This window comes from Ctenopharyngodon idella, chromosome 20 (assembly GCF_019924925.1).
Source record: "Ctenopharyngodon idella isolate HZGC_01 chromosome 20, HZGC01, whole genome shotgun sequence".
Taxonomy (NCBI): Eukaryota; Metazoa; Chordata; class Actinopteri; order Cypriniformes; family Xenocyprididae; genus Ctenopharyngodon; species Ctenopharyngodon idella.
Window position 1 is genome coordinate 27,153,841 of NC_067239.1, and position 23,432 is coordinate 27,177,272.

The 23,432-nt window shown below is 35.8% G+C and overlaps 3 protein-coding genes across 10 annotated transcripts; 1 reads left to right on the forward strand and 2 right to left on the reverse strand.

Annotated features, from left to right (window-relative positions):
* The first annotated feature begins 188 nt into the window (after window positions 1-188).
* Window positions 189-13,948, forward strand: si:ch211-140l13.3 (centromere protein J). 8 transcript variants are annotated; one of them, XM_051876072.1, is made up of 18 exons: window positions 189-541; window positions 771-1,057; window positions 2,858-2,954; window positions 3,552-3,734; window positions 6,317-6,458; window positions 7,584-7,683; window positions 7,758-8,737; window positions 8,863-8,938; window positions 9,345-9,545; window positions 10,405-10,503; window positions 10,620-10,679; window positions 11,127-11,187; window positions 11,297-11,361; window positions 11,568-11,669; window positions 11,744-11,881; window positions 12,841-12,925; window positions 13,451-13,571; window positions 13,652-13,948. In XM_051876072.1, exons 2-18 carry the CDS (start codon window positions 794-796, stop codon window positions 13,836-13,838), a joined length of 2,961 nt encoding a protein of 986 aa, XP_051732032.1. In that variant the 5' UTR covers window positions 189-541; window positions 771-793; the 3' UTR covers window positions 13,839-13,948. The 8 variants fall into 8 exon arrangements, with proteins under 8 accessions (XP_051732032.1, XP_051732029.1, XP_051732031.1 ...); XM_051876069.1 differs by having other exon boundaries at window positions 190-541; window positions 9,345-9,551; XM_051876071.1 differs by having other exon boundaries at window positions 190-390; window positions 9,345-9,551.
* gpr31 (G protein-coupled receptor 31) lies at window positions 3,724-5,743 on the reverse strand. Its single transcript, XM_051876087.1, has one exon. It carries the CDS (start codon window positions 5,458-5,460, stop codon window positions 4,510-4,512), a length of 951 nt encoding a protein of 316 aa, XP_051732047.1. The 5' UTR covers window positions 5,461-5,743; the 3' UTR covers window positions 3,724-4,509.
* A 2,076-nt stretch (window positions 13,949-16,024) lies between the features above and the next one.
* On the reverse strand, window positions 16,025-19,810 carry ttll2 (tubulin tyrosine ligase-like family, member 2). Its single transcript, XM_051876084.1, has 2 exons — window positions 19,101-19,810; window positions 16,025-17,857 (listed from the first exon to the last, which is right to left on the reverse strand). Exon 2 carries the CDS (start codon window positions 17,809-17,811, stop codon window positions 16,039-16,041), a length of 1,773 nt encoding a protein of 590 aa, XP_051732044.1. The 5' UTR covers window positions 17,812-17,857; window positions 19,101-19,810; the 3' UTR covers window positions 16,025-16,038.
* Between the last annotated feature and the right edge of the window lie 3,622 nt (window positions 19,811-23,432).

Consider the following 23,432-nt stretch of genomic DNA (forward strand, 5'->3'; position numbering starts at 1 on the left):
AATACCCAGCAAAGTAAATAAAGTATTCAATTTCAATATTTTAATACAGATTTTGAACAATGAAATTAAATACATTAAATACTCCTAAAAAGAAAATTCTCATCAGTCACAAATCAACAAGTTAATTATTAACAGAGGGACTAGGAGCCATCCTACTCAATACACAAACAGAACAGCCTAATTTTGCAATTGTGAACATTGAGCCAAGCAACCATGAGGAAAAAAACTAGTGTAATCAAGATTTGGGCTGAAGGGAAAATAGAGGGATTGACATCAAAATAAGCTAACAAGGCAAACAATAGTGCAATGAAGAAAAAAAAAAGCACTCGTTTTTTTAGCTTGTTTTCCCCAGTCTACCCCCATTCAGCAAATCTGTAGAAAGCAATCAAGGTTTGTCATTTTAATCTGGTATTAACGTCCACTGTTTACAGTTACTATAACTACTGTACTACAGTTGAAACTGTCGGCTGTAGGGTGAGCATGGCTGCACAAGTCTACACATGTATATGCTTACTTTAACCAGATTAAAAAATTGATCAAGGTAAGTTGTAGTTTTGTTGATGTTAAGTTGCACAGATTAAGTTGCATTATTCATTTAATTTGTTATTTGCTTCAGTTTTGTGTTTAGGTATTCAGTTGTTCAAGGCATGATATTTAAGACTTGTTAGGATTTTTCTTTTTTAGTTTGCTTGATTTGTTTGTCCATAACTAATGCTATAATGATAAATGATATTGATTTCATAACAACATTCAACTATCTTTCCCCAAAGTTCTACAGTCAAACTTGAGGGCAATGTCTGCAGAAATACCCCAAAACCGAACTGTGGTAGAAACCAGTTTGAGTCAAAAGACAAACATCTTTCAATCTGTCAGCTCTGTTGTCCAGCATCATGAAGAAAACCAGTCGAGCTGCCAACTACCTCCAATGAGTGAATCTGACCCTAGTTTTCCATCTAAGTCGGTGAGTCAGGAGGCTTTTGAGGAACAGCGGGTATCTGAAATGGGCAGATCTGCCTGCCAACCTGCCCAACATATGTCTGAAAGATCCCCTCAAGAGGTTAGTCTCTTTTGGTATTTAAATTTTTATTAACATGTACTGTTTATTAATGAGTTAGTGGACATGATGAAGGCTGAACGTGGCCTTTAGAATCTCAGTAAATATCGTGCAGGTTGGAATTTGCAGGTGTGTGAGATGAAGCCACGTTTACACAGAAATCTATTGTCTTAATTCTACCTTTAGATGGCATTGTTACATTAAGAAGTCACAGGTAAACAGAAATTATGTTTTGATATTCAATGGTCATGAATTTCACTCTGAAAAGCACTCAGTAATGTTACACACATTTTCTGTAAAAAGAAACCTTTGAGATTTGCATTTTTATTAGTATGGTACTGCATTTTGCAGCTATCTTATTTTTTTGGTAAATTTTTTAATGTGTATACTTTGATTTTAAACAACCTCTACTATAAGTAACTTTGCAACTACATGTCAACTAACTCTCATTAGAGTATTAGTTGACTGTCAGGTTAGGTTAGGGTTAGTAGAATAAGTTGACATGCACTTGCAAAGTTGCTTAGTAGAATGTCTGTTGGTAGACCATCAAAATAAAGTGTTAGCAGATATTAAGAAGACAGTCTACTGATCTAGTAATCTAGTACTAGTCTCTGGTAGTTGACATGTAGTTGTTACTTATGGTTAGTAGAATGTCTAAAGTGGACCATCGAAATAGTGTTATTCTTTTTTGTGCCAATTATAGACAGACAAAAATGACTCAAAACTACTCAATTGGTCAAAACACTGAAATTTAAGCTTACAGTATGTGGTTCAATTGTCAGTTGTTCAATTTGTCTGTTGACATTAAAATGTTTGTTATATTAAAGTCGGCATGAATTCAGAAGTAGCGTTAGTCTTTTCTTCCCTATAGAGTGGTGCAGGGATGACGTCAAAACCCGGAAGACTAATTCGCCACTGGTTCCCTTGAGATTTTCCTATTGGGTTTTATAATGGGGCTTTTCAATTTCTGAGTAAAATAAGGTCTGTGGTAAACATAACTGTTTTTGTTAAACTGCACTCACACCCCAAATGTTTTTATTAGAAACATACGTTTTTTAATAAACTTAACAGCTTCAAAATTCTTTTTCATTATAGGTGTGTGTGATTTACGTTGTAGAATTAAACGTCCAAGTATTGTCATGTTATGTTTACCACAGACCTTATTTCACTCATAAATTGAAAAACCCCATTATAAAAATCTCGAGGGGAACCAGCGGCAAATTAGTCTTCCGGGTTTTGACGTCATCCCTGCACCACTCTATTGTGACATACTGTATATCTGAGTGAAACGGCTTCTCGAACAAGGAAAAAATTTAGGGCCGGACTTGATGGAATGGTTGGATGTTTGTGGTTTGCTATTGGTGGATCTCATGTGAGTGACAGGTTGTCCCGCCCTCACAACAGTAAACACATCATCAGAGAAAAGAAGAGCTGTTGCTGCATGAGGGAGGGCAAGTTAATTTGTTTAAAGATTACGAGGGCACATGAATTAAAAAAAAATTATGATGCACACGAATTTATAATAAATACTGCAATATTCCATAAAAAATAGGAATGGTCCATTTTGATTTCACGATGACTTTAAATTATTGTAAATTAATAAAACCTAATAGTACAGTCACCTAAACACCCCACAGTGTTTAATACTAATAATTATATATTTTTAAAGAAATGTGGAATAGTTTTGTTGTAACACTTACTGTAGTGACTCTATTAGCTTGATGCAGATTATAGAGTATAGAACCTTTAAATATTGAATCTCAATACAGATTTTGATATCTGATCATATCTCTGTCTGAACAGAATCCAGGCCAAAATGAGCTTCTCCTTCAGCGTCAGGTGAAGCAGTTGCAGAGGGTTTTACAGGAACAGAACGCACTGCTCTCTCTTATCAGTCCAGGTATGACTGGAAAAACCCTCATGCACATAACAAAGACTTAAGTTGTTTATGATGGTTATTTGGTTATTGAGAAAACCAAACAAATCTTTGTATCATCATTCTTTAGGTTTTCATTTCTGAAATGCTGTAGTTTTCAAATTATACTTACAGGAAGATATGCAAATCACAATTTTAATCTGTTTTTAGACCCGTGGCATTTGCATTATAACCTTTTTTTTTCGGCTTTAACCACCAAGCCACCAGCACTACAAATGCAGTATGGAGATCGTGATTTTGCCCAGTAAGCAAAAATATGTTGATCCAGGAACAACATTCCTGTCCCTACCCCTAAACCTAACCCTACCCATAACTTTTCCCTAAAATCAGGGAAATGGTGAATAACATTAATGTAGAAGCACCTAATCCTGGTTGTAAGCCTAAACTTGACATAACTGTAAACTTGTCCCTCAAATCTGATTGGTTAATTGAAATGTTGATCCAGATACATGTTGTACTTGGTGAAATCACGTTCACCAATGCAGTATACTTCACACTATATACAGTGTGGTAAATCGACCACTCTTTTTCTTCATTATAAAACTCTCCTTTCTCTTTCAGGACTGATTTTATCTCCCACATTCTTAGCGCACTGGCAAGCCCAGACACCTCAAAGCTCTTCAGAAGCTGATCCCCTCAACCCTACTGAGAATTTAGATGCCTTCAAGGAAAGCTCAACCAAACCCTCATATTCTGGCCAGGCTGAGAATGAGTCAGAGGCTCTGGCAACTAATAACAGCAATGGTAGGAATCAAGAAGTCCTTTATCTTTATGGTCTTTTGAAAAATGTACATTTACATTAGCGTTGTAATAAAATTCACTATATTCTCTATATATCAATAATCAAAACAATAATAATAATACATGCAAAAAAATTATAGTAACATGAAATGCAAATAAAACATAAAATCTAAAACATAAATTCTTCCTCTGTGCCTGACAGAGAAGTCTCTTGTATCATAACTTTCCAGTTATAGAGAAACCAGACAACTGTCTGTGACTCATTTACAAATCTACATCACTCACACCAGAATGTCCAATATGTGCAAGACACGTAATGTAAACAGAAGATTAGGCTGTTAAAATATTAAATTGGAGATGCTTCAGTGTGACATGCTACTTCATTTAAAACTATTTTAAACAGGATATGGCTAATTGTTTTGTCATTATTATGCATTCAGCATCTGTGACCTCATATTTTATTTATTGTTAAATAGTAAAGTAATATGAGGTCATAAGCAAAATACATGGACTATTTCTGCATTTAAAACTCACACCGCAGGACCATTTGAACATTAAAAATGAACTAGTGAAGGCAAAGGGGTTGTTTAAAATGGTCACAGCTAAAATCCAGACTTTGGTTTAAAAAAAAAAAAAAACATTTCAAAAATAAGCAAGTCTTGGACATGATATGTCAACTATTCAAAATGTATTAAACACATAACAACTGCAAATAATTCACTGAATTTCCCTCAATAGTCTTTTCAAAGAATCTTCTTTTTCAGCTGGCATGCTTCGTTCACTCATCTGCAGTGTCGTCTGAATTTTCTGGTTGTTCCTTCTCCAGCAGAAAGGGGAGATAGATTGACATGTATAACTTCTTAAATGTACTGCTGCTCAGGCAGTAAAGGATTGGATCCAGCAGACAGTTCAGATAAGAGAGACAAATAAGCCCATCGTACACTTTAACAACAGTATCTTTTTCATCTTTCATCACATGCCCATCCCTCTTCAGCTGTATTGCTCTTGTAATGGCATACGGCAAGAAGCAGACAGCAAAGACAAGAACCACAGAAGTGACGAGGAACATCGCTCTCCGGAGCTTAGTCTTGTCGCCCACCGACTTCTGTTTGAGTCTTTTGATAATCCGTATTGAGCAGTACACAAGAACAAAAAAGGGGATCAGAATCTGGGTAAAAAACACAATTTCCCTCAGTACAATGACAGAATTGGGTTCCTCATCATGTTCATTGCTGTCGCATCTGATAAAACTTTGCAACATGGCTGGAATCGTCAAAATTCCCAGTATCACCCAGATAAATATAGAAATCTGAGGCGAATGTTTCAAAATCCTTATGACTTTCCTCTTCCCAGGATGGACTACGCTAAAATATCGGTAAATGGAGATGACCGTCAGGAAGGCGATGCTGGCTCCCCGGTTAAGAAACTGCAGAAAGAGCTGTACTTTGCACACTACCTTATTTTCACTGCATTGCTGAAAGTTATACGCCTTTACAGGCAATCCAATCAGCAACAAAATGTCAGCCAGGACCAGATTGAACAGGAAAATGTCAATGGTTTTAGATTTCCAGAACTTGAGCTTGAAGATGAAGAGATGGATAACTGTAATGTTCAGCAGGAAACCCAAGATAAACTCCAGAACTATCACAGAAGAGTAGAAAATATACAGCGCTCGGTTATTTTCTATGTTCTCCTGACAGTTGATGTCCGTGTTGTTTGTGTTGTCCATATTTGTGTAGTTTGCAATATTTTAAAGATCCCTGGTCCAAACCGATTCCTAACATGTGTAGACACCACACCTTTGAACGTCTGTTCTCCCAAAGCAGAGCTTTTTAAAGCTGCTCGGACTTGAAGGCTAAGCACTTCCTCTGCCTGAACGTTCAAGTCTCTACCTGTTGAGAAGCTAAATACCTGATGTCACGCACTGCTTTGAAAAAGACAAAAAAGTGCCGTCATTAAAGACAACTGAAGGTGAAATCTTTTATAGAGCACTCAGTGTGCTTGCACAGATAGGGATCAAGTGTCAGGAAGGATGACACAATGGACAAAGCAAATGAACTGTTAAAAAAGTCAGCTAAAGAAGACATACAGTCAAATCTATTTGCAAAGATCATATCTCCTAAGAACTGAGCATATTTAGGCAGTACAATAGTGGGTGTGTTGACTTCACCATGCAAGTTATAACAAATGTACACGAAAAAATTTGATGGTTATTGATATTCTGTAATAAACACCTATGCTTGTACTGTACATTAGGACTTTTTAGTGGCTTGTCCAGACAAGCTTGAGCAGATATGTCAAAAAAATAGCTGAGGGGCAACTATTGCCTTTTGTAGCAAAAGGACATGACTTGTTTAAAAGATTTGCTTCACCTCATATATTTGCATAGCAAGCCGATTTTTAGTTCACTATTCCTAACAATGCAGATGTTCATTTCTAAGACTTTATATTATCTTGCATGATGTTGAAAAGATAAATTGCATTACATTTGTTTCTCTAAGTTCAGGTTACCTGACTTGTCATACACAAAACTATGCCAATAAGTTGAGTCACAATATTAAATGAGATCTCAATATGCATTGCAGATGTTGCACCATCAGCAGAGCTCAGATGCTTGTTTCCTATTAAAGAAGAGTCTTCAGAAACTGCACAAGAAGACTGTCCTCTTAGCCCTTTCGGATTGAGGCAAGGTCTCCCACCAAACCCAGAGGAAAGGTATCATATGATGTAAAAAAATATATTTATATAACATATATAACACTCTAAATTCTGACTGGATGAGCCACTTTTGAAGATGTTGTAAAATGCTGAAACACTATTATATAAATAATATAACTCCCTTAATTGGGCTGATGAACTATTTGGTTTAATTTTTTTTATGATTAATTTAAGTGTTTTTTTATATTTATTATATTTATTATCATATTGCATATTTTAATAAATCAGTAAGCCATTCAAGTCACTTGAGACTAACTGTTTTCATAAACACTACCGTTCAAAAGTTTGGGGTGAGTAAAATTTTATTCATCAAGGATGCATTAAATTGAACAAAAGTGACAGTAAAGACTTTAACATTGTTATAAAAGGTTTCTATTTCAATTAAATACAGTTCTTTTGAATTTTATAGTCAAGAATCCTGAAAAAAATAATATCATGGTTTTTACAAAATATATTAATAAGCACAACTGTTTTCATTGATAATAATTAGAAATGTTTCTTGAGCACAAATCAGCATATTAGAATGATTTCTAAAGGATCATGTGACACTGAAGACTGGAGTAATGATGCTGAAAATTCAGCTTTGCATCAGAGGAATTGTCAGGGTCAGTTGCAATCAAGGAGAGGATGCAGGATCAAATAACAGCAGCAAGGTTTATTAACAATACTTAAACGAGGGAACAGGAACGGAACAACCAACATAACATAGACGAGGACAGACAAATAAGTGCAGGAGAGTGAGTTCTTTTAAAGGGAGTGCTGATGAGGAAGTGCAGGTGCAGGGAATCCGTGATGACGAGCAGACTGGGTGCAGGTGTGGATACAGAGGGATTCTGGGAAATGGAGTCCGGGGACGGTGAGACAGATGGACAGTGACAGGAATAAATTACATTTTACAATATATTAAAGTAGAAAACAGATATTTTAAATTAAAGTAATAATATTTTACAATATTGCTGCTTTTACTGTGTTTTTGACCAAATAAATGCAGCCTTGGTGAGCAGAAGAGACTTCTTTCAAAAACTTAAAAAAAACAAACAACAACTTTCGAATGGTAATATATAATAGAAGACATTTGCAACATTTATAGTATGAGAGTTGTACAATTAAAAAAGAACTATCATTTAAACACAGGCCTATTCGACCAGGACTGAGAGAAGAGCAAAAAACATTTGAAGAGTTTGTTGAAGAACATCTCAAAACAGACCAGGCTGTTCTCCAATATGAGAATCAGGTACGAGTTGCATTTAAAAACTAACTCTCCTGCAGTTTAAATGTGTTCTAAGCATTATCTCCTCTGTTTTACAGGTTAGTACACAAATCATAGGAGCAGAGAAGAGGAATTTCCTTCGTAAAGGAGAAGGAACATCTAGAATTTCAAAGGGTAAGGACTGCTCACAAAATGTGAAGAGGAGATGCTCTATTAGTCCACAAACAATGAACATAAAGCCTAGTCAGAAGTCGGTACGACCCACTGAAGAGATGCCAAATAGGAGCAGTCCTGCTCTGAAGGGTGTAGGAAACCTCAGTGACCAAAGATCTGGCCTGGAAGACTCTCTAAAGAGGACCGCTGATCTACAAGAAGATAATTATTCATCAAACAGCAAAGGGAAAGTCAAAGCTTTGACTGCTAATATTGCTAACAATGCAGCCTCACTTAAAAGTAAGCACAGTGAAGGAGTCATGAGGAATTATGATAAAACCAATGGAAGTAAGCCAAGTGGATCTGCTCAGGCACAAAGTAGGAGCATTGGCTTTAAAAAAATTAATGACCACATTGTCAAAGTCAATGAGAAAAATTGTCTTACCAAACACTACCGTCAAAGTGGACGTACATCTAAAGAAGTCAATTTAACCGACGAGGTGATGGAGTCACTGGCTCTTAGTGAATCTAATGACAGCACTAGCAGTGAAGATGGACCCAACTCTCAGCCTCACAGTCCATTTCCTCATTATCTTTCAAGGCACACGGATCACAAAGATCAGAGTCTGGATCTGTCGGATGGCGACTACGCTAGTGATGCTCCGAGTGAGACTCGATTCAATGAAGAACATCGCACTTCAACTCCTATGTCTAGTTCTTCGAGCTTCAGCAGTGATTCTGAGCTCAAGAGCTTAGAGGAGTCTATGGCTAACCACTCCAAGAAAACAGAAGAAAGAAGGACCAACAGTGATTTTAGACCACCTTCTGCTCCTGAACCTCTCAGAACGACATTTCCAAAAGTCAAGGTTACTCCAGAAGACATCACACACGGCATGGAGCAAGAGAAACCACATACTTTAATCAGGTTTTGTAGAAAGATTATGACTTTTTCAAAAAATGTTGGTATTTTGAAGAAAAACTCTAGCCCTGAAACACAAGTTTCTATCTCTGATTTAACATATTCCTGAATATATATGAATTCCTGAGTAGGTCGAAGATGGAAGAGCATGGTTTTAATGGCTGCAGACCTTTGCTCAGGCTTAAGAAAGAACTTCAGGAACCTCAGGTAGACACAACAAGACATTTTAGACCAAAGTTTACTCCTTTTTCACATTGCATCTCCATGTGTGACCTTGTAAAGAATCACCACTTTACTTCTAATACATTTTAAAATAGAAGTTCCAAAAGGGGGTTTTCACAGCGATTTCATAGAACCATCATTTTGGGTTCCCCAAAGAACCTTTCAGTAAATAGTTCTTAAAAGAACCATTTTTTTTCTTAGTGTAAAGAACTTTATCCACTATAAAGAGAAGTTCATGCAATGGAAAGGATCTATAGATGTTGAAGGTTCTTCATGGAACCATTGATGCCAAAAAAAAGGACCTTTTTTAGGATCCTTACAAGGTTTTAATAGCAATATGCATTCAGAGAGTACTTCATATCATGTTTAAATCATTGTGCATTTACTGTAGGATCTGAGAGAGCAGATCTCATCTCTGAAGCAGCAGCTGATGGAGAGGGAGTCTCACTGGTCACAGGCCCACAGTCTCCTCCAGAGCCGTGTGGAAGCCCTTACCCGAGAGAACCAGGAGCTTCACAGCAGGCTCAATGTGAACAAGAAATCGCACCAGAGTGCTGGTTCCTTTGCTCCTCAGGCTGGATCATACAGCGCAGTGAGAGTAAATTCAAACCTCATTCAATGATGATCCATATATTAAATATTTATATTTAAACACAGAAAAAAAAAACATTTGACTATATTTTTTTTTATATAAACATATGTAAACATTTGATATTTACACATAAATTAAATAAGTTTTGTTTTCAGCAAAATCTAACTAAATTTAAAGAGGTTTATACAATATTTCCCAATATTGTTAACTTGCTTTCCCTTTAAAGTTTATTTTTATTTATTGAAATATAGATAGTTTTGTCTTATTATAAGTGCCTTGGTATATTTGGCAATTTTGCTCTCAAGAATATTTCTTATTTTAAGAATGTTTTTAAATTATATTTTAAATGGAAAGCAGAGCAAAATGAAAATTATCTTTTTGAATTACCATACGGTTACACTTTTTTCAATAGTCCACTTTAGACATTCTACTAACTATAAGCAAGTACATGTCAACTAACTCATTAATTTGCAAGTACATGTCAACTAACTCATTAATTTGCAAGTACATGTCAACTAACTCATTAATTTGCAACTACATGTCAACTAACTCTCATTAGAGAATTAGACTGTCAGGTTAGGTTTAGGGTTAGTAGAATTGACATGTAGTTGACATGTAAGTTGCAAAGTTACTTATAGTCAGTAGAATGTCTGTTGGGGGACTATCGAAATAAAGTGTCACTTGACAAACAGCCTCTGAAAAAAATTATTTTGATATTTAATGTGTTATCTCATTTACCTAAATATTTAAACATGGAGAAGGGCAATATTTCTCTGTAGGTTATGATCTTTACTTGAGGGGAAAAAAAAAATATATATATATATATATGCCTCAATGAATAACATATGTTGTGCTTCAGTTTGAGAAAAGCAGAGAGGAACCACAGAAGACCCCTCATGTTAGGAGCGCAACTCCAGCCTTTAACAAACCCACCATCCATAAGACACAACAGATCGATGTTAGTATGCTAACATTATTAATGTGCATTATCAAACAAGAACTGGTCTTGATATAAAATATCAATTATTAAAATATTATTTTTCTTTAAAGTAAATTTTTTATTTTTTTTTTTAGTCATTTGCTAGGACCCATACAACTAGTTCAGCTAAACTCAATTCCTATAAACCCGTTGAGGTGTGTAATATGTTCTCAAGTGCCCTTTAAGCTCTTCAGAAATAATTCATGGTGGCTCTCAAAGTCCAGTGTCAGATAATTGACTCAGCTCTTTATAATTAATTCATGCTTGTGCAATGCATCTACACATCTCCATTTCATACAGTGTAAGTGTTAAATCCTGATTTTAATTTGTAATTGTTTGCCCTGTTCATAATGTATGAACACAAAGAGCTATTCAATATAAATGGCACACAGAATAAATGCAGCATCATGTGATATATTTATTCAATCACTGTGGATGTTATTGTGACATGCATGCATAAGCATACAGATCATATATGTATAAAGTTATATATATATAAAGTTATATATATATATATATATATATATATATAACTGACATTGAAGGCATTTGATTTCAGTGTCTTTTTAAGTTCTTCTTGGTTCTTGTTCTTTAATCGACAGGCAAATAAACGCTCTGTTACCAAAGCTAATAGGATAACTGAATGCACAGCCGGCTCTTTGAGTAAGTATGTTTGCTTGTGCTTCATCTCCTATGAACTAAAATACAAGTTGTCATCACTAGATGTACTGTGTTCAGCTTGCTATATCTTGTGTGTTATGTTTTTCAAAAGGAAAGAATTCTGCACTTTACACTGACAGTCCACAGAACAATGGCATGATTACACAAGGTGGAAAGGTATTTACTTTTCTCTTAAAGGGATAGTTCACCCAATTCAGTATGTCAACATCAGTACATTCAGAATTTGAGCATGAAGTAATGACACACACTTCAAGAGTATTTTATCCCATGAATCACTCATTACGACGTAATAGACTCTGACCCAGTTTCTATTATGAAATTTACAGTGCATCATAGTATCATAATGACACTTTTGTTCACAGGGAAGTTTGTTTTATCATCATACTGACTGCAATGATGCACAAATGGCAACCCAGGCCAGAAAAGACAAAGTACAGGAGGAAACTCACTATCCAGATGGAAGGGTAAGAAGGGTGTTTTGCAAATTTTGAAATTTGAATTACCTTTTTTTTTTTAAAAATGTTCTACTTTCTCTTAGGTTGAACGTCTTTTTTTGAACGGATGTCGTGTGATCACATTTCGCAATGGAACGAAGAAAGAGATTGGTGTTGACAAGTCGATCACTGTTACCTTCTTCAACGGAGATGTTAAACGCACACTGGCTGATGGGACTGTGGTGTGTATCACGAGTCCCTTAGAGAATACAGTGGTGCCGGTATGACGTCAGAAACCGGAAGTCTAATTCACCACTGGTTCCTTCGAGATTTTCCTATGGGGTGTTTCAATTTAAAGTAAAATAAAGCCTGTGGTAAACATAACTTGACGATACTGTGACGTCTTGTTCTACAACATTGTACACTGTACACACTCACACCCCAAGTGTCTTATCTAGTAACTTATTAAAAATGTTAGTTTTCTACAATGAACATAACTGCTTCAAATTGCGCGTTTTTGCTATGGGTGTGTGTAATTTACGTTGTAGAACAAAATGTCAAAGTATAATCACGTTATGTCTACCACAGGCTTTATTTTACACATAGACCAAAAAACCCCATTATAAAACCCCATAGGAAAATCTCGAAAGAACCGGCAGCGAATTAGTCTTTCGGGTTCTGACGTCGTACTTGCACCACTCTATAAGGATGTCTTATCAAGTCTGTTCCCACAGTTACTGCTGCTGTATTGCAACATTTCAAATTTGACTAAGTATTTTGTGGTCATTAACATGTTTCTACAGGCTTAAGCTTTTGGTTTTTGTGTGCTGTAATTCACGCCTTTTGTCTGTGTTCCTGCATTTATAATTTTCAGACAAGTCAGGGTTTTTACAGCTTTAACAAATTTACTTGTTTTTATTTCCTTTTGGTTTGTTTTAGTATGGTTTCCGTTAGTTTTAATGCTGATTAAATAGTTTTTATTTCATTTGTATTTTTGTATTAGTTGTAGTTTATTTTTTCAGTAATAGTTTTAGTTTTTTGTACCAAAGCACTGCAGTTTAGCTTATTGTTCATGCTTTAAATGCACTACATTCAGACAGTTTTTTGATCATTTTCAAATGATTGTTTGGTTTTGCCATTCAAGTTAACAATTAAACTGTTTTAAATTTCTTAGTTATCAATTTTATCTCTTTATGTTTAGATATACTACTATTGTGATGCCCAAACAACACACTCAACCTATCCATCTGGTTTGGAGGTTATACAGTTTCCAAACAACCAAAGAGGTTAGAAAAAAATATATATGTGAAAGATGTTCTTTTGTTGACATATACTTAAAAAAAAAAAAAAAAAAAAGATTTTTCAAAGTTGTAAATAAAGTCTGTTGGAGCATGTTTTACAAGAAATTACTATTTCAGTCTTTCTACTTCAACATTTCATGTTTAATTCAATGTGTTAATGCCAGCTCACACTGCACCAACAAACACTGACACTTCGGTGGGTTTTGTCTGATCAGCCTGTTACCTGTCAGTGTCTGTTGCCATTGGTCGGCGCTTGTTTTAATGTTTCCATGTTCAATCGGCTTTTGTCGGGTCGTGGAATGTCTGAGAAATGACGTTCTGTAATCTGGTGACTGTCGACGTTGATCTGCATCTGTTGGTGCAGTGTGAATAAGCCTTTACTTTTAGTTTCTTTGTAATTATTTGTAAAATTTACTAGCAGTTTTTGAGTAAATATATTTCAAAATTTCAATATAATTTTACTGTGAATTTGGGATTTTAAATGTCTGCTTAAATGTTACATTTCCCTAGAAAAACACCATCCTGATGGCACAAGGGAAATATCCTTCCCGGATGGCACCGTCAAGATTCTCCACTCCGATGGTCGAGAGGAAAGTGTTTTTCCAGATGGAACTATTGTCAAGATATCACAGTAAGATTAATGTCTGCCTTTCTTGTTTGTTTGTTTCTTTTCTTCCTTTTTATTTACTCCCTTACACACTGCTTCCACAGACATGGTGAAAAGATGGTGGAGTTTACTAATGGGCAGAGAGAGATCCATACTTCACAGTACAAGCGGAGGATGTACCCGGATGGAACCGTTAAAACTGTCTATACGAATGGGAGGCAAGAGACAAAGTTCTCATCTGGGAGGGTTCGCATTAAGAACAATGAATGCGTCATTATGGACAAAAAGTGAAATCATTTTTATTTTATTTATTTGTTTTTATATATATATATATATAAATCATCTAAACTCTTTGATCTAAACATATCAATAAATTGTAAATGACAATTGGATGAACTAAGCTTGCTTGTTTTTACATGTGCTGTCAGCAAGTGTCTTGTGTTGCTAAGAGTTTCTCTCAGCATGAACACATCTGATACTGTATTCAGGTGAAGACTTGTGAACCTCTGACCTAGTCGTGACATTGTTGCAACACTCTGGTTTCAGTAGAGGAACATCCCTAAAATAGTAACGGAGAGCTGGGATAAATATCTTGAATGAACAGTTGAGCGAAACAATTATTTTTGATTGAGTTCAGTCAAAAATGTCTTCCTTGTGTAATTTTGGTCCTAACCCTTTCATGCATAAATTATGACAACCTCAGTCAGGATTTTTTTCCTGTGTTTTTATTGCTCTTAGGGCATAAGAAACAAGATTTTAACTTTTTTTTTTTTTTTTACACATTTTTTAAGGAGATTTTCAGATGTCCACTTGAGTGGACAGTATGTATTTTTGATTTTAACTGAAAAGATACTGTACAGTACTGTACTGTACTGTACAGTAATAACACATTATATTTGTATATTTAACAAACCAATGAATAAAATGATGTGAAAACTAAAAAAATATATACAAAAATATTATACAGCTTCAATTGTTGCAAATGCAATTGAGTTTGTTCCCGTTCGACCAGCAGACGGAGAAGAACTTACAAGTTCAACTTTGCATGTCTTTGATATCAGAACATGAGGACATGATTCCATCAAAGATTTCTACAACCGGTGAAGGTACAACTCTGTGGAAACTCATTTCAGACTATGTAGAAAAATGCTCACGATCCCTCCTGTCTACCAGAGTATGACGCTCTACCTTTATTAGCTGATAATTCTGATTATGTTTAAAAAATACAAATTTCTCCCATAGCTCTCCTCTCTGAGAAAATCTCAGACTGAAATCTACATTTATCTGTTGATGTTTTCAGACTGTGGAAAAACTAGCGATCAGGTGTTTTCAATCTCATCTGAAATGAGCAGTGGTGGGGAGTAATGCATTACAAGTAAAATGCATTATGTAATCAGATTACGTTTTGATGTAACGAGTATAATTAACGCATTACAAGTAACGTGCATTAAGTAAACAGATTACTTTTTTGATGTAAAAAGGTATGCATTACAAGTAACGTACATTACATAATCACATTACTTTTTTGATGTAAATGCATATTACATTCTAATAACACAAATACATTTATTTGCAGTCAAAAAAGTTACTGCAGACAAGTATTTTCAAGAACTACAGTCATAGTAATAGTATGAATTGTAGCTGAAATATAGCTAGTGATGCATGATGTTCAGTTTAGCGTACAGATTATTAATCAGAATTTCCTCCCAATCTAAAATCAATACTTGGAAAAGTTAACAATCATATGACTCCTTAGATGTTACTTGATGTTACTTTTTTTTGCCTACAAGAGTCTCCCAGGATAGAAGGAATGGATGGATATTTCAGAGCAACTTGGCATTTCCGACTGGCCGTCGGCCATCTTTTGTTTGGAGAAAAAAAAATCCACATACAATGGCTTGCCATAGTTGTGGTGTAAAGGATGATGCACTAGATTACACTGTAGTGGTTGATGTGCAACTATGCCATCAAAACCCATGCATATGCAAGAAAATGACTTTTTGAATAGCTGTCCACTGTAGTGACCTCTATGCATGAAAGGGCTCATTTTATTTACAAGAAGCCATACATTATTATATAAAAATATATCATTTTAATCAGATATCACTCACTCAGAAGTTTCCGATTTGGTCACAATGTTGTTCTGTTTGGGACATGAAGAATATAGAAAGGGTTTTAAGCTAACTTAGATTTCACTGATGTTATGTGTTTAAAAATTTTGAGAGCTTTAAAATATGTAAAAATATGTATCAGTGTGTTTGACTGTGTTTACATGTAATCCATCCGATATCACAAATTAAGCCTAAACATTCAATCTGAGGATGTGTTTCATGTGTGAAAATGTATACATAAAATATACACTACTGTTCAAAAGTCTATTATATATATATATATATATATATATATATATATATACATACACACTTTCCCCACTTCCCTCCTTTTGTGTTGTAAGACATTTAGAAAAAAACTCAGGCCTACTTAAACCATTTTACTTAATTTCTGAATTTGAAGAGGAGCATTCGCTGAGAAGAGGTGGATCTTTTGGCCCCCAAAGCAGAAACTCAAATTTGTCCCTGACAGCATTACAACCCTGACTGCTGTCCGCCTTTGTCCTCTTTTTTTCGTCAAAGGAAGATGCCAGTCTGTTCGTGAGTTTACGGACCTCATTCACAACAACCTTAACATCCACTTGGTCCAGAGAGGCTTTCCACGTAGCCTCATTAAAGGGAAAGGTCAATATGAAGTCTCCAACACGACAAGGAGGGACGTCTCTGTCCTGAGTCCTGCGGTTCCATGGGATGGTTGAGGGCTTGGGTTTATGCATGTGAAGAGAAGGTAACTTGCATATGGAAGATGGTGTATTTTTGTGCGATTGCCTCACACTGTTAAGCTTTGTGAGTTTTAGGTCATCAGATTCCATTTCAACGTTAATTTCCTCAAACTTCTGAGGAGCCTTTTCATGTCCACTGGACGTTCTGGATTTTGAATTGGGGTGAATGAGGCAAGAAGCGCACCTGGTGTTATTTCTAGCATAGTCATTTACAGAACACAACACAGTGTCTTGAGAACTTGAAGAGGTTGAGATAGACTGATTCCAGCTTCTCTTGCCTGATGGAGTATCATGCAAAGTTTTGGGCAGCAAAAACTCTTGATGGATTTTTGGCTGTAAATACCGGCTACCTGATCTTGTATATCTGTTTTTGAGGTATCCCTTCTGTCTGAAACTATCAGTCATCCTGTAATGCATCAGGTCAATTATATCGTTGATCAACCCTTTCTTGACAGTTTCGTCAGCAGGGCAGTCTAATGAAAGTGCTGGACTGTGGTTGACCTCTAGAAGCCATGGTTTGAAGCTGGCGTCGATGAGGATGTCAAACCCCAACAGTTCCAGACAGTTGGGGTTAGAGGGAATGCAAGGAACGGCTGTGAGCAGAGTCAACGTGACGACATTGCTGATCCTGTGCCAAAAGAGAAATTCGTTAACATCTTGTTTGTGAAGAAAGCAGCGGAATTTGCTCAAGGTCCACTTGCATCCTCGGCCAACTCGCTCTTTGTCCATGGCGTAGCACAATCCGAACTTATTGATGCTGGTGTTTGTCAGGTGAGAGTACAGGTTGTCTAAAGAAGCAAGGGTGTACTTTTCCGTAGCAAAACGCACTAGGCCTTCCTGGTGCATGTAAATCACAAGAGGACAGAAGCTCTTTACGCAAACGTAAATGCGCAGGTCAAACTTGTAGCCTGAAATGAGAAGCGGGTTGCTGATGTACCTCTGTATGATTACCGAAGAGTCGTAGACCAAGTCTTTGATATCTTTAAACAGAAATATACCTCTTCCTCTCGACAGGTCAACTGGCTTACAAATCCAGTAGCAAGACTTCCCTCTGTCATTGGTTCGATTCTTAGTATACACCCCTAGAAACTTTGTGTATTCGTTTGGCAGTATGAAAGCAGCAGGGCTGAAGTCATAGAGGGCTGCACCGAAAGCGCTCTTCATTCTTCTCAAATGCCGTGCTAGATAGTCCTTGCGTGTAATGTGGGTCATTTTGGGATGGTGGTTCAGTCTCTGCCAGGGCAGGATGTTTTTGTAGTCGGAGGTTCGGAAGCCAGAGGTTCTCCAGTAGAGGTTCCAGTCTCCTTCCTCCTGCTCCTCTTCATCATACTCCTCCCATCCACGCTCCAGCAGCACTTCACGTACCACCTGCGGAGCTCCTCCATGCAGTCGGAACACCAGGGGAGCAAAACCACATTCCTTTTCAGCCATAGAGAAGATCCCAGTACCTCCAAGAAATCAGACAATTCTCTGAATTCTGGGGAATAGGGGAAATCTCATTTAATTCTCCAATCAATGGATAGTAATTTTTGGACAATAATGTAAACAGCTTCTTAACTGCTCTTACAAATACAAGCTATGATATATATATATATATATATATATATATATATATACTACTACTACTATTCAAAGGTTTTAGATTGGAAAGATTTTTTAATGTTTTTAAAAGAAGTCTCTTCTGCTCACGTATTATTGTGAAATATTTTTACAATTTAAAATAACTGTTTTCTGTTTGAATATATTTTAAAATATAATTCATTCCTGAATTTTCAGCATCATTACAATAGCAATATTTTGTAACATTATAAATCTTTACTGTCACTTTTGATCAATATAATGTATCCTTGCTGAATAAAATTATTAATTTCTTTAATTTCTTTCCAAAAACAAAAATCTCACTGACGCCAAACTTTTGAACAGTAGTGTATAGTGTTGCAAAAGCTGTCTATTTCAGATAAGTGCTGTTCTTTTGAACTTTCTATTCATCAAAGAAACTTGAAAAAAATTTTACACAAGTTTTTAACATTGATAATAATAATAGTTTCTTGAGCAGCAAATGTTTGTGTATTCAATATAACGTACATGTATGTATGTGTGTGTGTGTGTGTGTGTGTGCATTTTTGTGATTTATGAGGACACAAATTTGTATAATGACATGGGTATTACACTGGTATTACGACGTAAACATGAAATATGAGGACATTTCATGAGTCCTCATCTTTAAAAACATACTAAACAATGTTTTATTAAAAATGTAAAAATGCAGAATGTTTTCTGTTATGGGTAGGTTTAGGGGTAGGGGTAAAATGTACAGTTTGTACAGTATAAAAACCATTACGTTACGCCTATGGAATGTCCTCACTAAGATAGCAAAACAAACCTGTGTGTGTGTGTGTGTGTGTGTGTGTACAAATTCCTGATTAATACAGTCATATGCGGTGGCTTAATCTAGTTATGGTAGTCAGGATAATGCATGCAGTACGTGACACACTTAATAGAAATCATTGATTAATACTTGAATATTATTGTGCATGTACAGTAAAGTCATAGTAGCCTACTCCCATTACAAAAAAACAAAACATTTTTAATTCTGTCCGGTGTCAAAATAAACAAAGCACATTGTTATATTGCCAGCAATATCTTTTTTTAACCTCTATTCATATACTTTACCTCAGTTTTAGTTTTCCCTGTTTGTAGAGTATATAAATCACTCTTACCTGACCGAGCTTTGTTGCCTGGGAGATCCTCCACAGAGCTCCTGTCAGACAGGTTGTGGCTCCTTTTGTGTCCTCTGCTCTGGTCATCTTTCGTTGCTAGGAAACCTTTGAATAAAAGCGCGCCATGTGAGCTGCCGTTGACTCCAGTGTTACGTTGCGCGGTCAGAGCATGTGACGTCACCACACGTGAATCAGCGTTAAACGGTAAACCAAATATATTTTCCAAACGTAAAAAAAAATATTACATATGATTTATCCGCCTAAAAATAGGCTCGGGAAGGTCTAAATCGAATATAGTATAGCTAACGTACACTTGTGGACACATGGGATGTGTTTCAAATAAGTCAGTAACTGACAAAAGAATAAAATGTTATGTAAATGGAATAGGCAGCCATATTTAACACATTTTATAAGTGAAGTCGAAACACGTAGACCTAATGATATTACAATTTAGGTAAAATGATGAACGATGTTATTCTCTCTCTCCTCTATCCCCACATTTCCTCAGATCCGACCATAATAGACAAGAAGAAAACACTGCCACCTACTGGAGATCAAAATACACCTAAGGAACATGCCCGAGAGAGTTTACTATCAGTGTGAATGCTGCCATCTACTGGTTACAACGCAAAACACTGTAGCTGCAGTAGTGCGCTGATATGTATTGTTATAGGCTACATATAGGCTATATACAGTAAACCGTAATACGTTACATAGCATTAGTTTATATTTAACATAAGGGAGAAAGCACAACTGAATACAGTGAGTTACACCGCAGCCTTCATTGCAGAGACAGAGCAAATTTATTACAGTCCAGCTGTTCATATTATGTTGGGGAATGAATTAACTCATGTCATGGTAACTAAAATTGGAGGTAGAATGTCATGTAAAATACTCAATAATTTCACTGCATTATCAGCGCATTGTTTTGTTTTGTTTTGACTTAAAACTCTGATTTTATTTTAAGTTTAGATGCTTCTTATTTATTTTACATCATAAAGTTTCTTTGATTAAAATTTTTCTAAAACAAAAAATGTTTATCTCCATTGGCTCATGCCTGAATTTTTGTGATATATATAATGCGGGAACAGAATATTTGTATATTATTTGGTATCCAATCACATGTTTTAAACTTTTTTATGAGCTGCCATAAAAAATATTTCTTATAAGCTGTGAATGTCTTAGACACATATTTATCATCATTCAGAGATTAAGTAACCTGAGTTATTGCCTGTATTATAACACAAATGCACGGAATGTTATTCAGTGTAAACATTACTTTATTTTGATTCATTGTTACATTGTTTCACTTCTCATTTTCAGCATTCTGCCTTTAATAACAGTAATAGCCAATGCTATAATGCATACAAATTTTGAAACACCATTTGAGCTTCAGGAAGAGTTTAATCTGCAAATGATTCTTTGGTTTATTTTTGAAAAACGTTTTATTATGATTCACTCAGACTATCTATACGAGTATCTCAGGAAGATCCTCTATGCAGAAATGCCTTAGAACATTGCTGATAAAAGCTGTAAAGATTATTTTGTATGATAATCATAACCTTATTCATGTGCAAAAACATAAAATAAAAAAAAAAATTCTTCTAATTTTAATCTTGTGGTAATATTTACATATATTCTGTCTTGTTTTTGCTACTTCAATGATGTTGAGGGATTAATGTTCTGTCTGAAAATAATATTATATATTATTATAGCAAGATAATTATATAATTGTATACATGATTTCTTTTTTATGGTCTCAGTTGCACATTTTATTATCTAGATCTTATCCTATGATTTTCATTCATGTAGAATTAGCATGTGATACAACACCAAACTTTGATCTTTGACATCAATCCCAAAATGAGTGAAACAAGCTTACTTTATTATGATATTTATATGATCTCCTAATCTACCAAACACTCAAAAGAAGATATTTTGAAGAATGTGCGTAACCGAACAATTGCTATGGAAGTAAAAGGGGATCAGAATCTGTTTGGTTACCAACATCCTTCAAATTATCTTCTTTTGTGTTCAACAGAACAAGCTCATACAGGTTAAAACAACTTTTGGGGGAGTAAATGATTTTTCAGAATTTTAATTTTTGGGTCAACTATCCCTTAAAGGTAGTAGGGAAAATTTAAGTCAATTTCAGGCTTTTAACAGACCTACCAAAAAATTTGGTTCTAACAAAACATACATATAGGGCCTATGTGACCAGTGCTATAGCAAAATGAGAAATCAGAAAATATGACTAAGCTACACGTTTGAAGCCGATAGAGTCAGCAAAGTCAATTTTGAGAAAAATCGAGTTAAAGTTTTCTGAAGGTTCCAAAACAAAATCACCTATACAACCAAACCTTTAAAATCCCTGGTAATACTACCAAGTTTGGCACAAACCAAGTCAAAACGTATAGAAAAAAAAAAAAAAAAAAAAAAAAAAAAAAAATATATATATATATATATATACTCACACACACATGCATGCATGCATACATACAGATTATCGTTTCTGTCCTCTTCAAGGTGTAGTTACAGCATCTACCACCAGGGGCTAGTAGGGTCAGGCAAACTTTGACCCCCTTGGATCAATTCCTCATTGGATGTCAAATGTTTTGTTTAATACAAAGCAAATAATGTATTATTGCAGAGTTTGAACCCATGTCCCCTTAGAATGCTACACAGAAACTGTACCACTAGTATTTGGGTTTACCGTTGGTCATATCTTAGCATGACTTTCACAAGTGCCCCGTCAAAAATAAATGCATGACACCCCTGGCCAAAGTAACGTGATGTTGAGCATGTACTAGTTCCAGTGTGAGGTTGGTGAAGTAAATGTTCACTCTCACAGGTGCTCTTGCGTTTGTCCAAACAGGTGAGGTTTTACTCTCTTCACCATGGGAGTAAACATTTGTCACCTTGAACCTCTCTTCACAAATGTGAACTGTTTGTGAAAACCATCTGAAGAGTCAACAGCTACAGAATTTGCTGCCCTCGGATGTGACATCAAACAAAGACGTTACAGCAGTCTGAGACAGAATACAGCAACCTCCTTAACTGTGTTATGTGATGCTGCTTATCACTTCTCCTTTGACGATTTAATCAAAATAATAAAAACTGATTTAAAGAAGTTATTACTCCACCACCTGCGTGACATCATTCACCAACGTGGCTGAACATCAGGTTTGCAACAATGCGGTTTCGGGAAACAGTCGTGACAAGCTAGCTGATTTGTTCAACGATGCATCGTACTATGGTAGTGAAGCAGCGAGTTACGTCGTTGTACAGGAAACGCACCCCAGGCTGACAGTGGGCTTGACAGTTTCTAAAACTGAACATCTGAACAGGGTCTTTAAAACAGCATATGCATTAATACAAATTCATTTTTTCATTGTCAGTTCATTGCACATCATTTGACTAATCCGACTAATTCTCAGTTTTCTTCAGAGGTGTAAAGTATTTGAGTAAATGTAATTAGTTACTGTAGTACCTTTTTGGCTACTTTGTAGTTGTACTGAGTATCAAATATATTTGCAACTTTTACTCTCTACTTGTAGGCTAAGTAAATTTACTTTTTACTCCAATACATTTGTTACGAGTAATGCAATTACACATTACATTTTGCATGGCACCTAACTTTTCTGCAGCAGTTTTTGTTTCTGCTATAAAAAAGCGATATCGCCATCTGATGCCATTGTCAAACCTACTGATGACAAGCCCAAACCATTTAAAAGGACGATATGATTGGTCAATTTTCCTGTCAACTGAAATTTGTTTCAGTGCTGCACAGATGGTGTCTGACTTGAAGCAGTGCATGCCGGTTAGCAATTTTGTCCGACTTGAGACAGCGCCGACGCCATGTAACTGTGACGTATGGCATCAAAGTACCGCAAGAGCGATTCGAGAGCAGCTGGCTGATACATTCTAGAGCGTACTGGTACATTCTTGAAGGTACTATATTTTGTGTGTTTTTTGACTTTACTTACCCAAACTTGCCAGCAAGGCTACTTTACGTGAATGTGAGTGCATTAGCAGGTAGTTGCTAAATCGCAGGTGTTTGATTTAGGAAATGAGGTCATGACTGCAGCCGGTGATGAGCCCGAAACCAACACATCCAGCGCAAGTAGACATTGAATATTTAATTTAACTTAACATTATTTTATTCATCCGCTATAGTGACAAGACTTTTTTGAAGGATATTGGTTTACTTATGACCTTTTTGTGCACTTGAGCTCAGGGCCGTAACCACCATAGACACAATAGACACCCAAATTGGCCAACTTGTCTCCCCCAATATTTGAATTTCTTGTACTGCTCTGCTGCACTTCATTA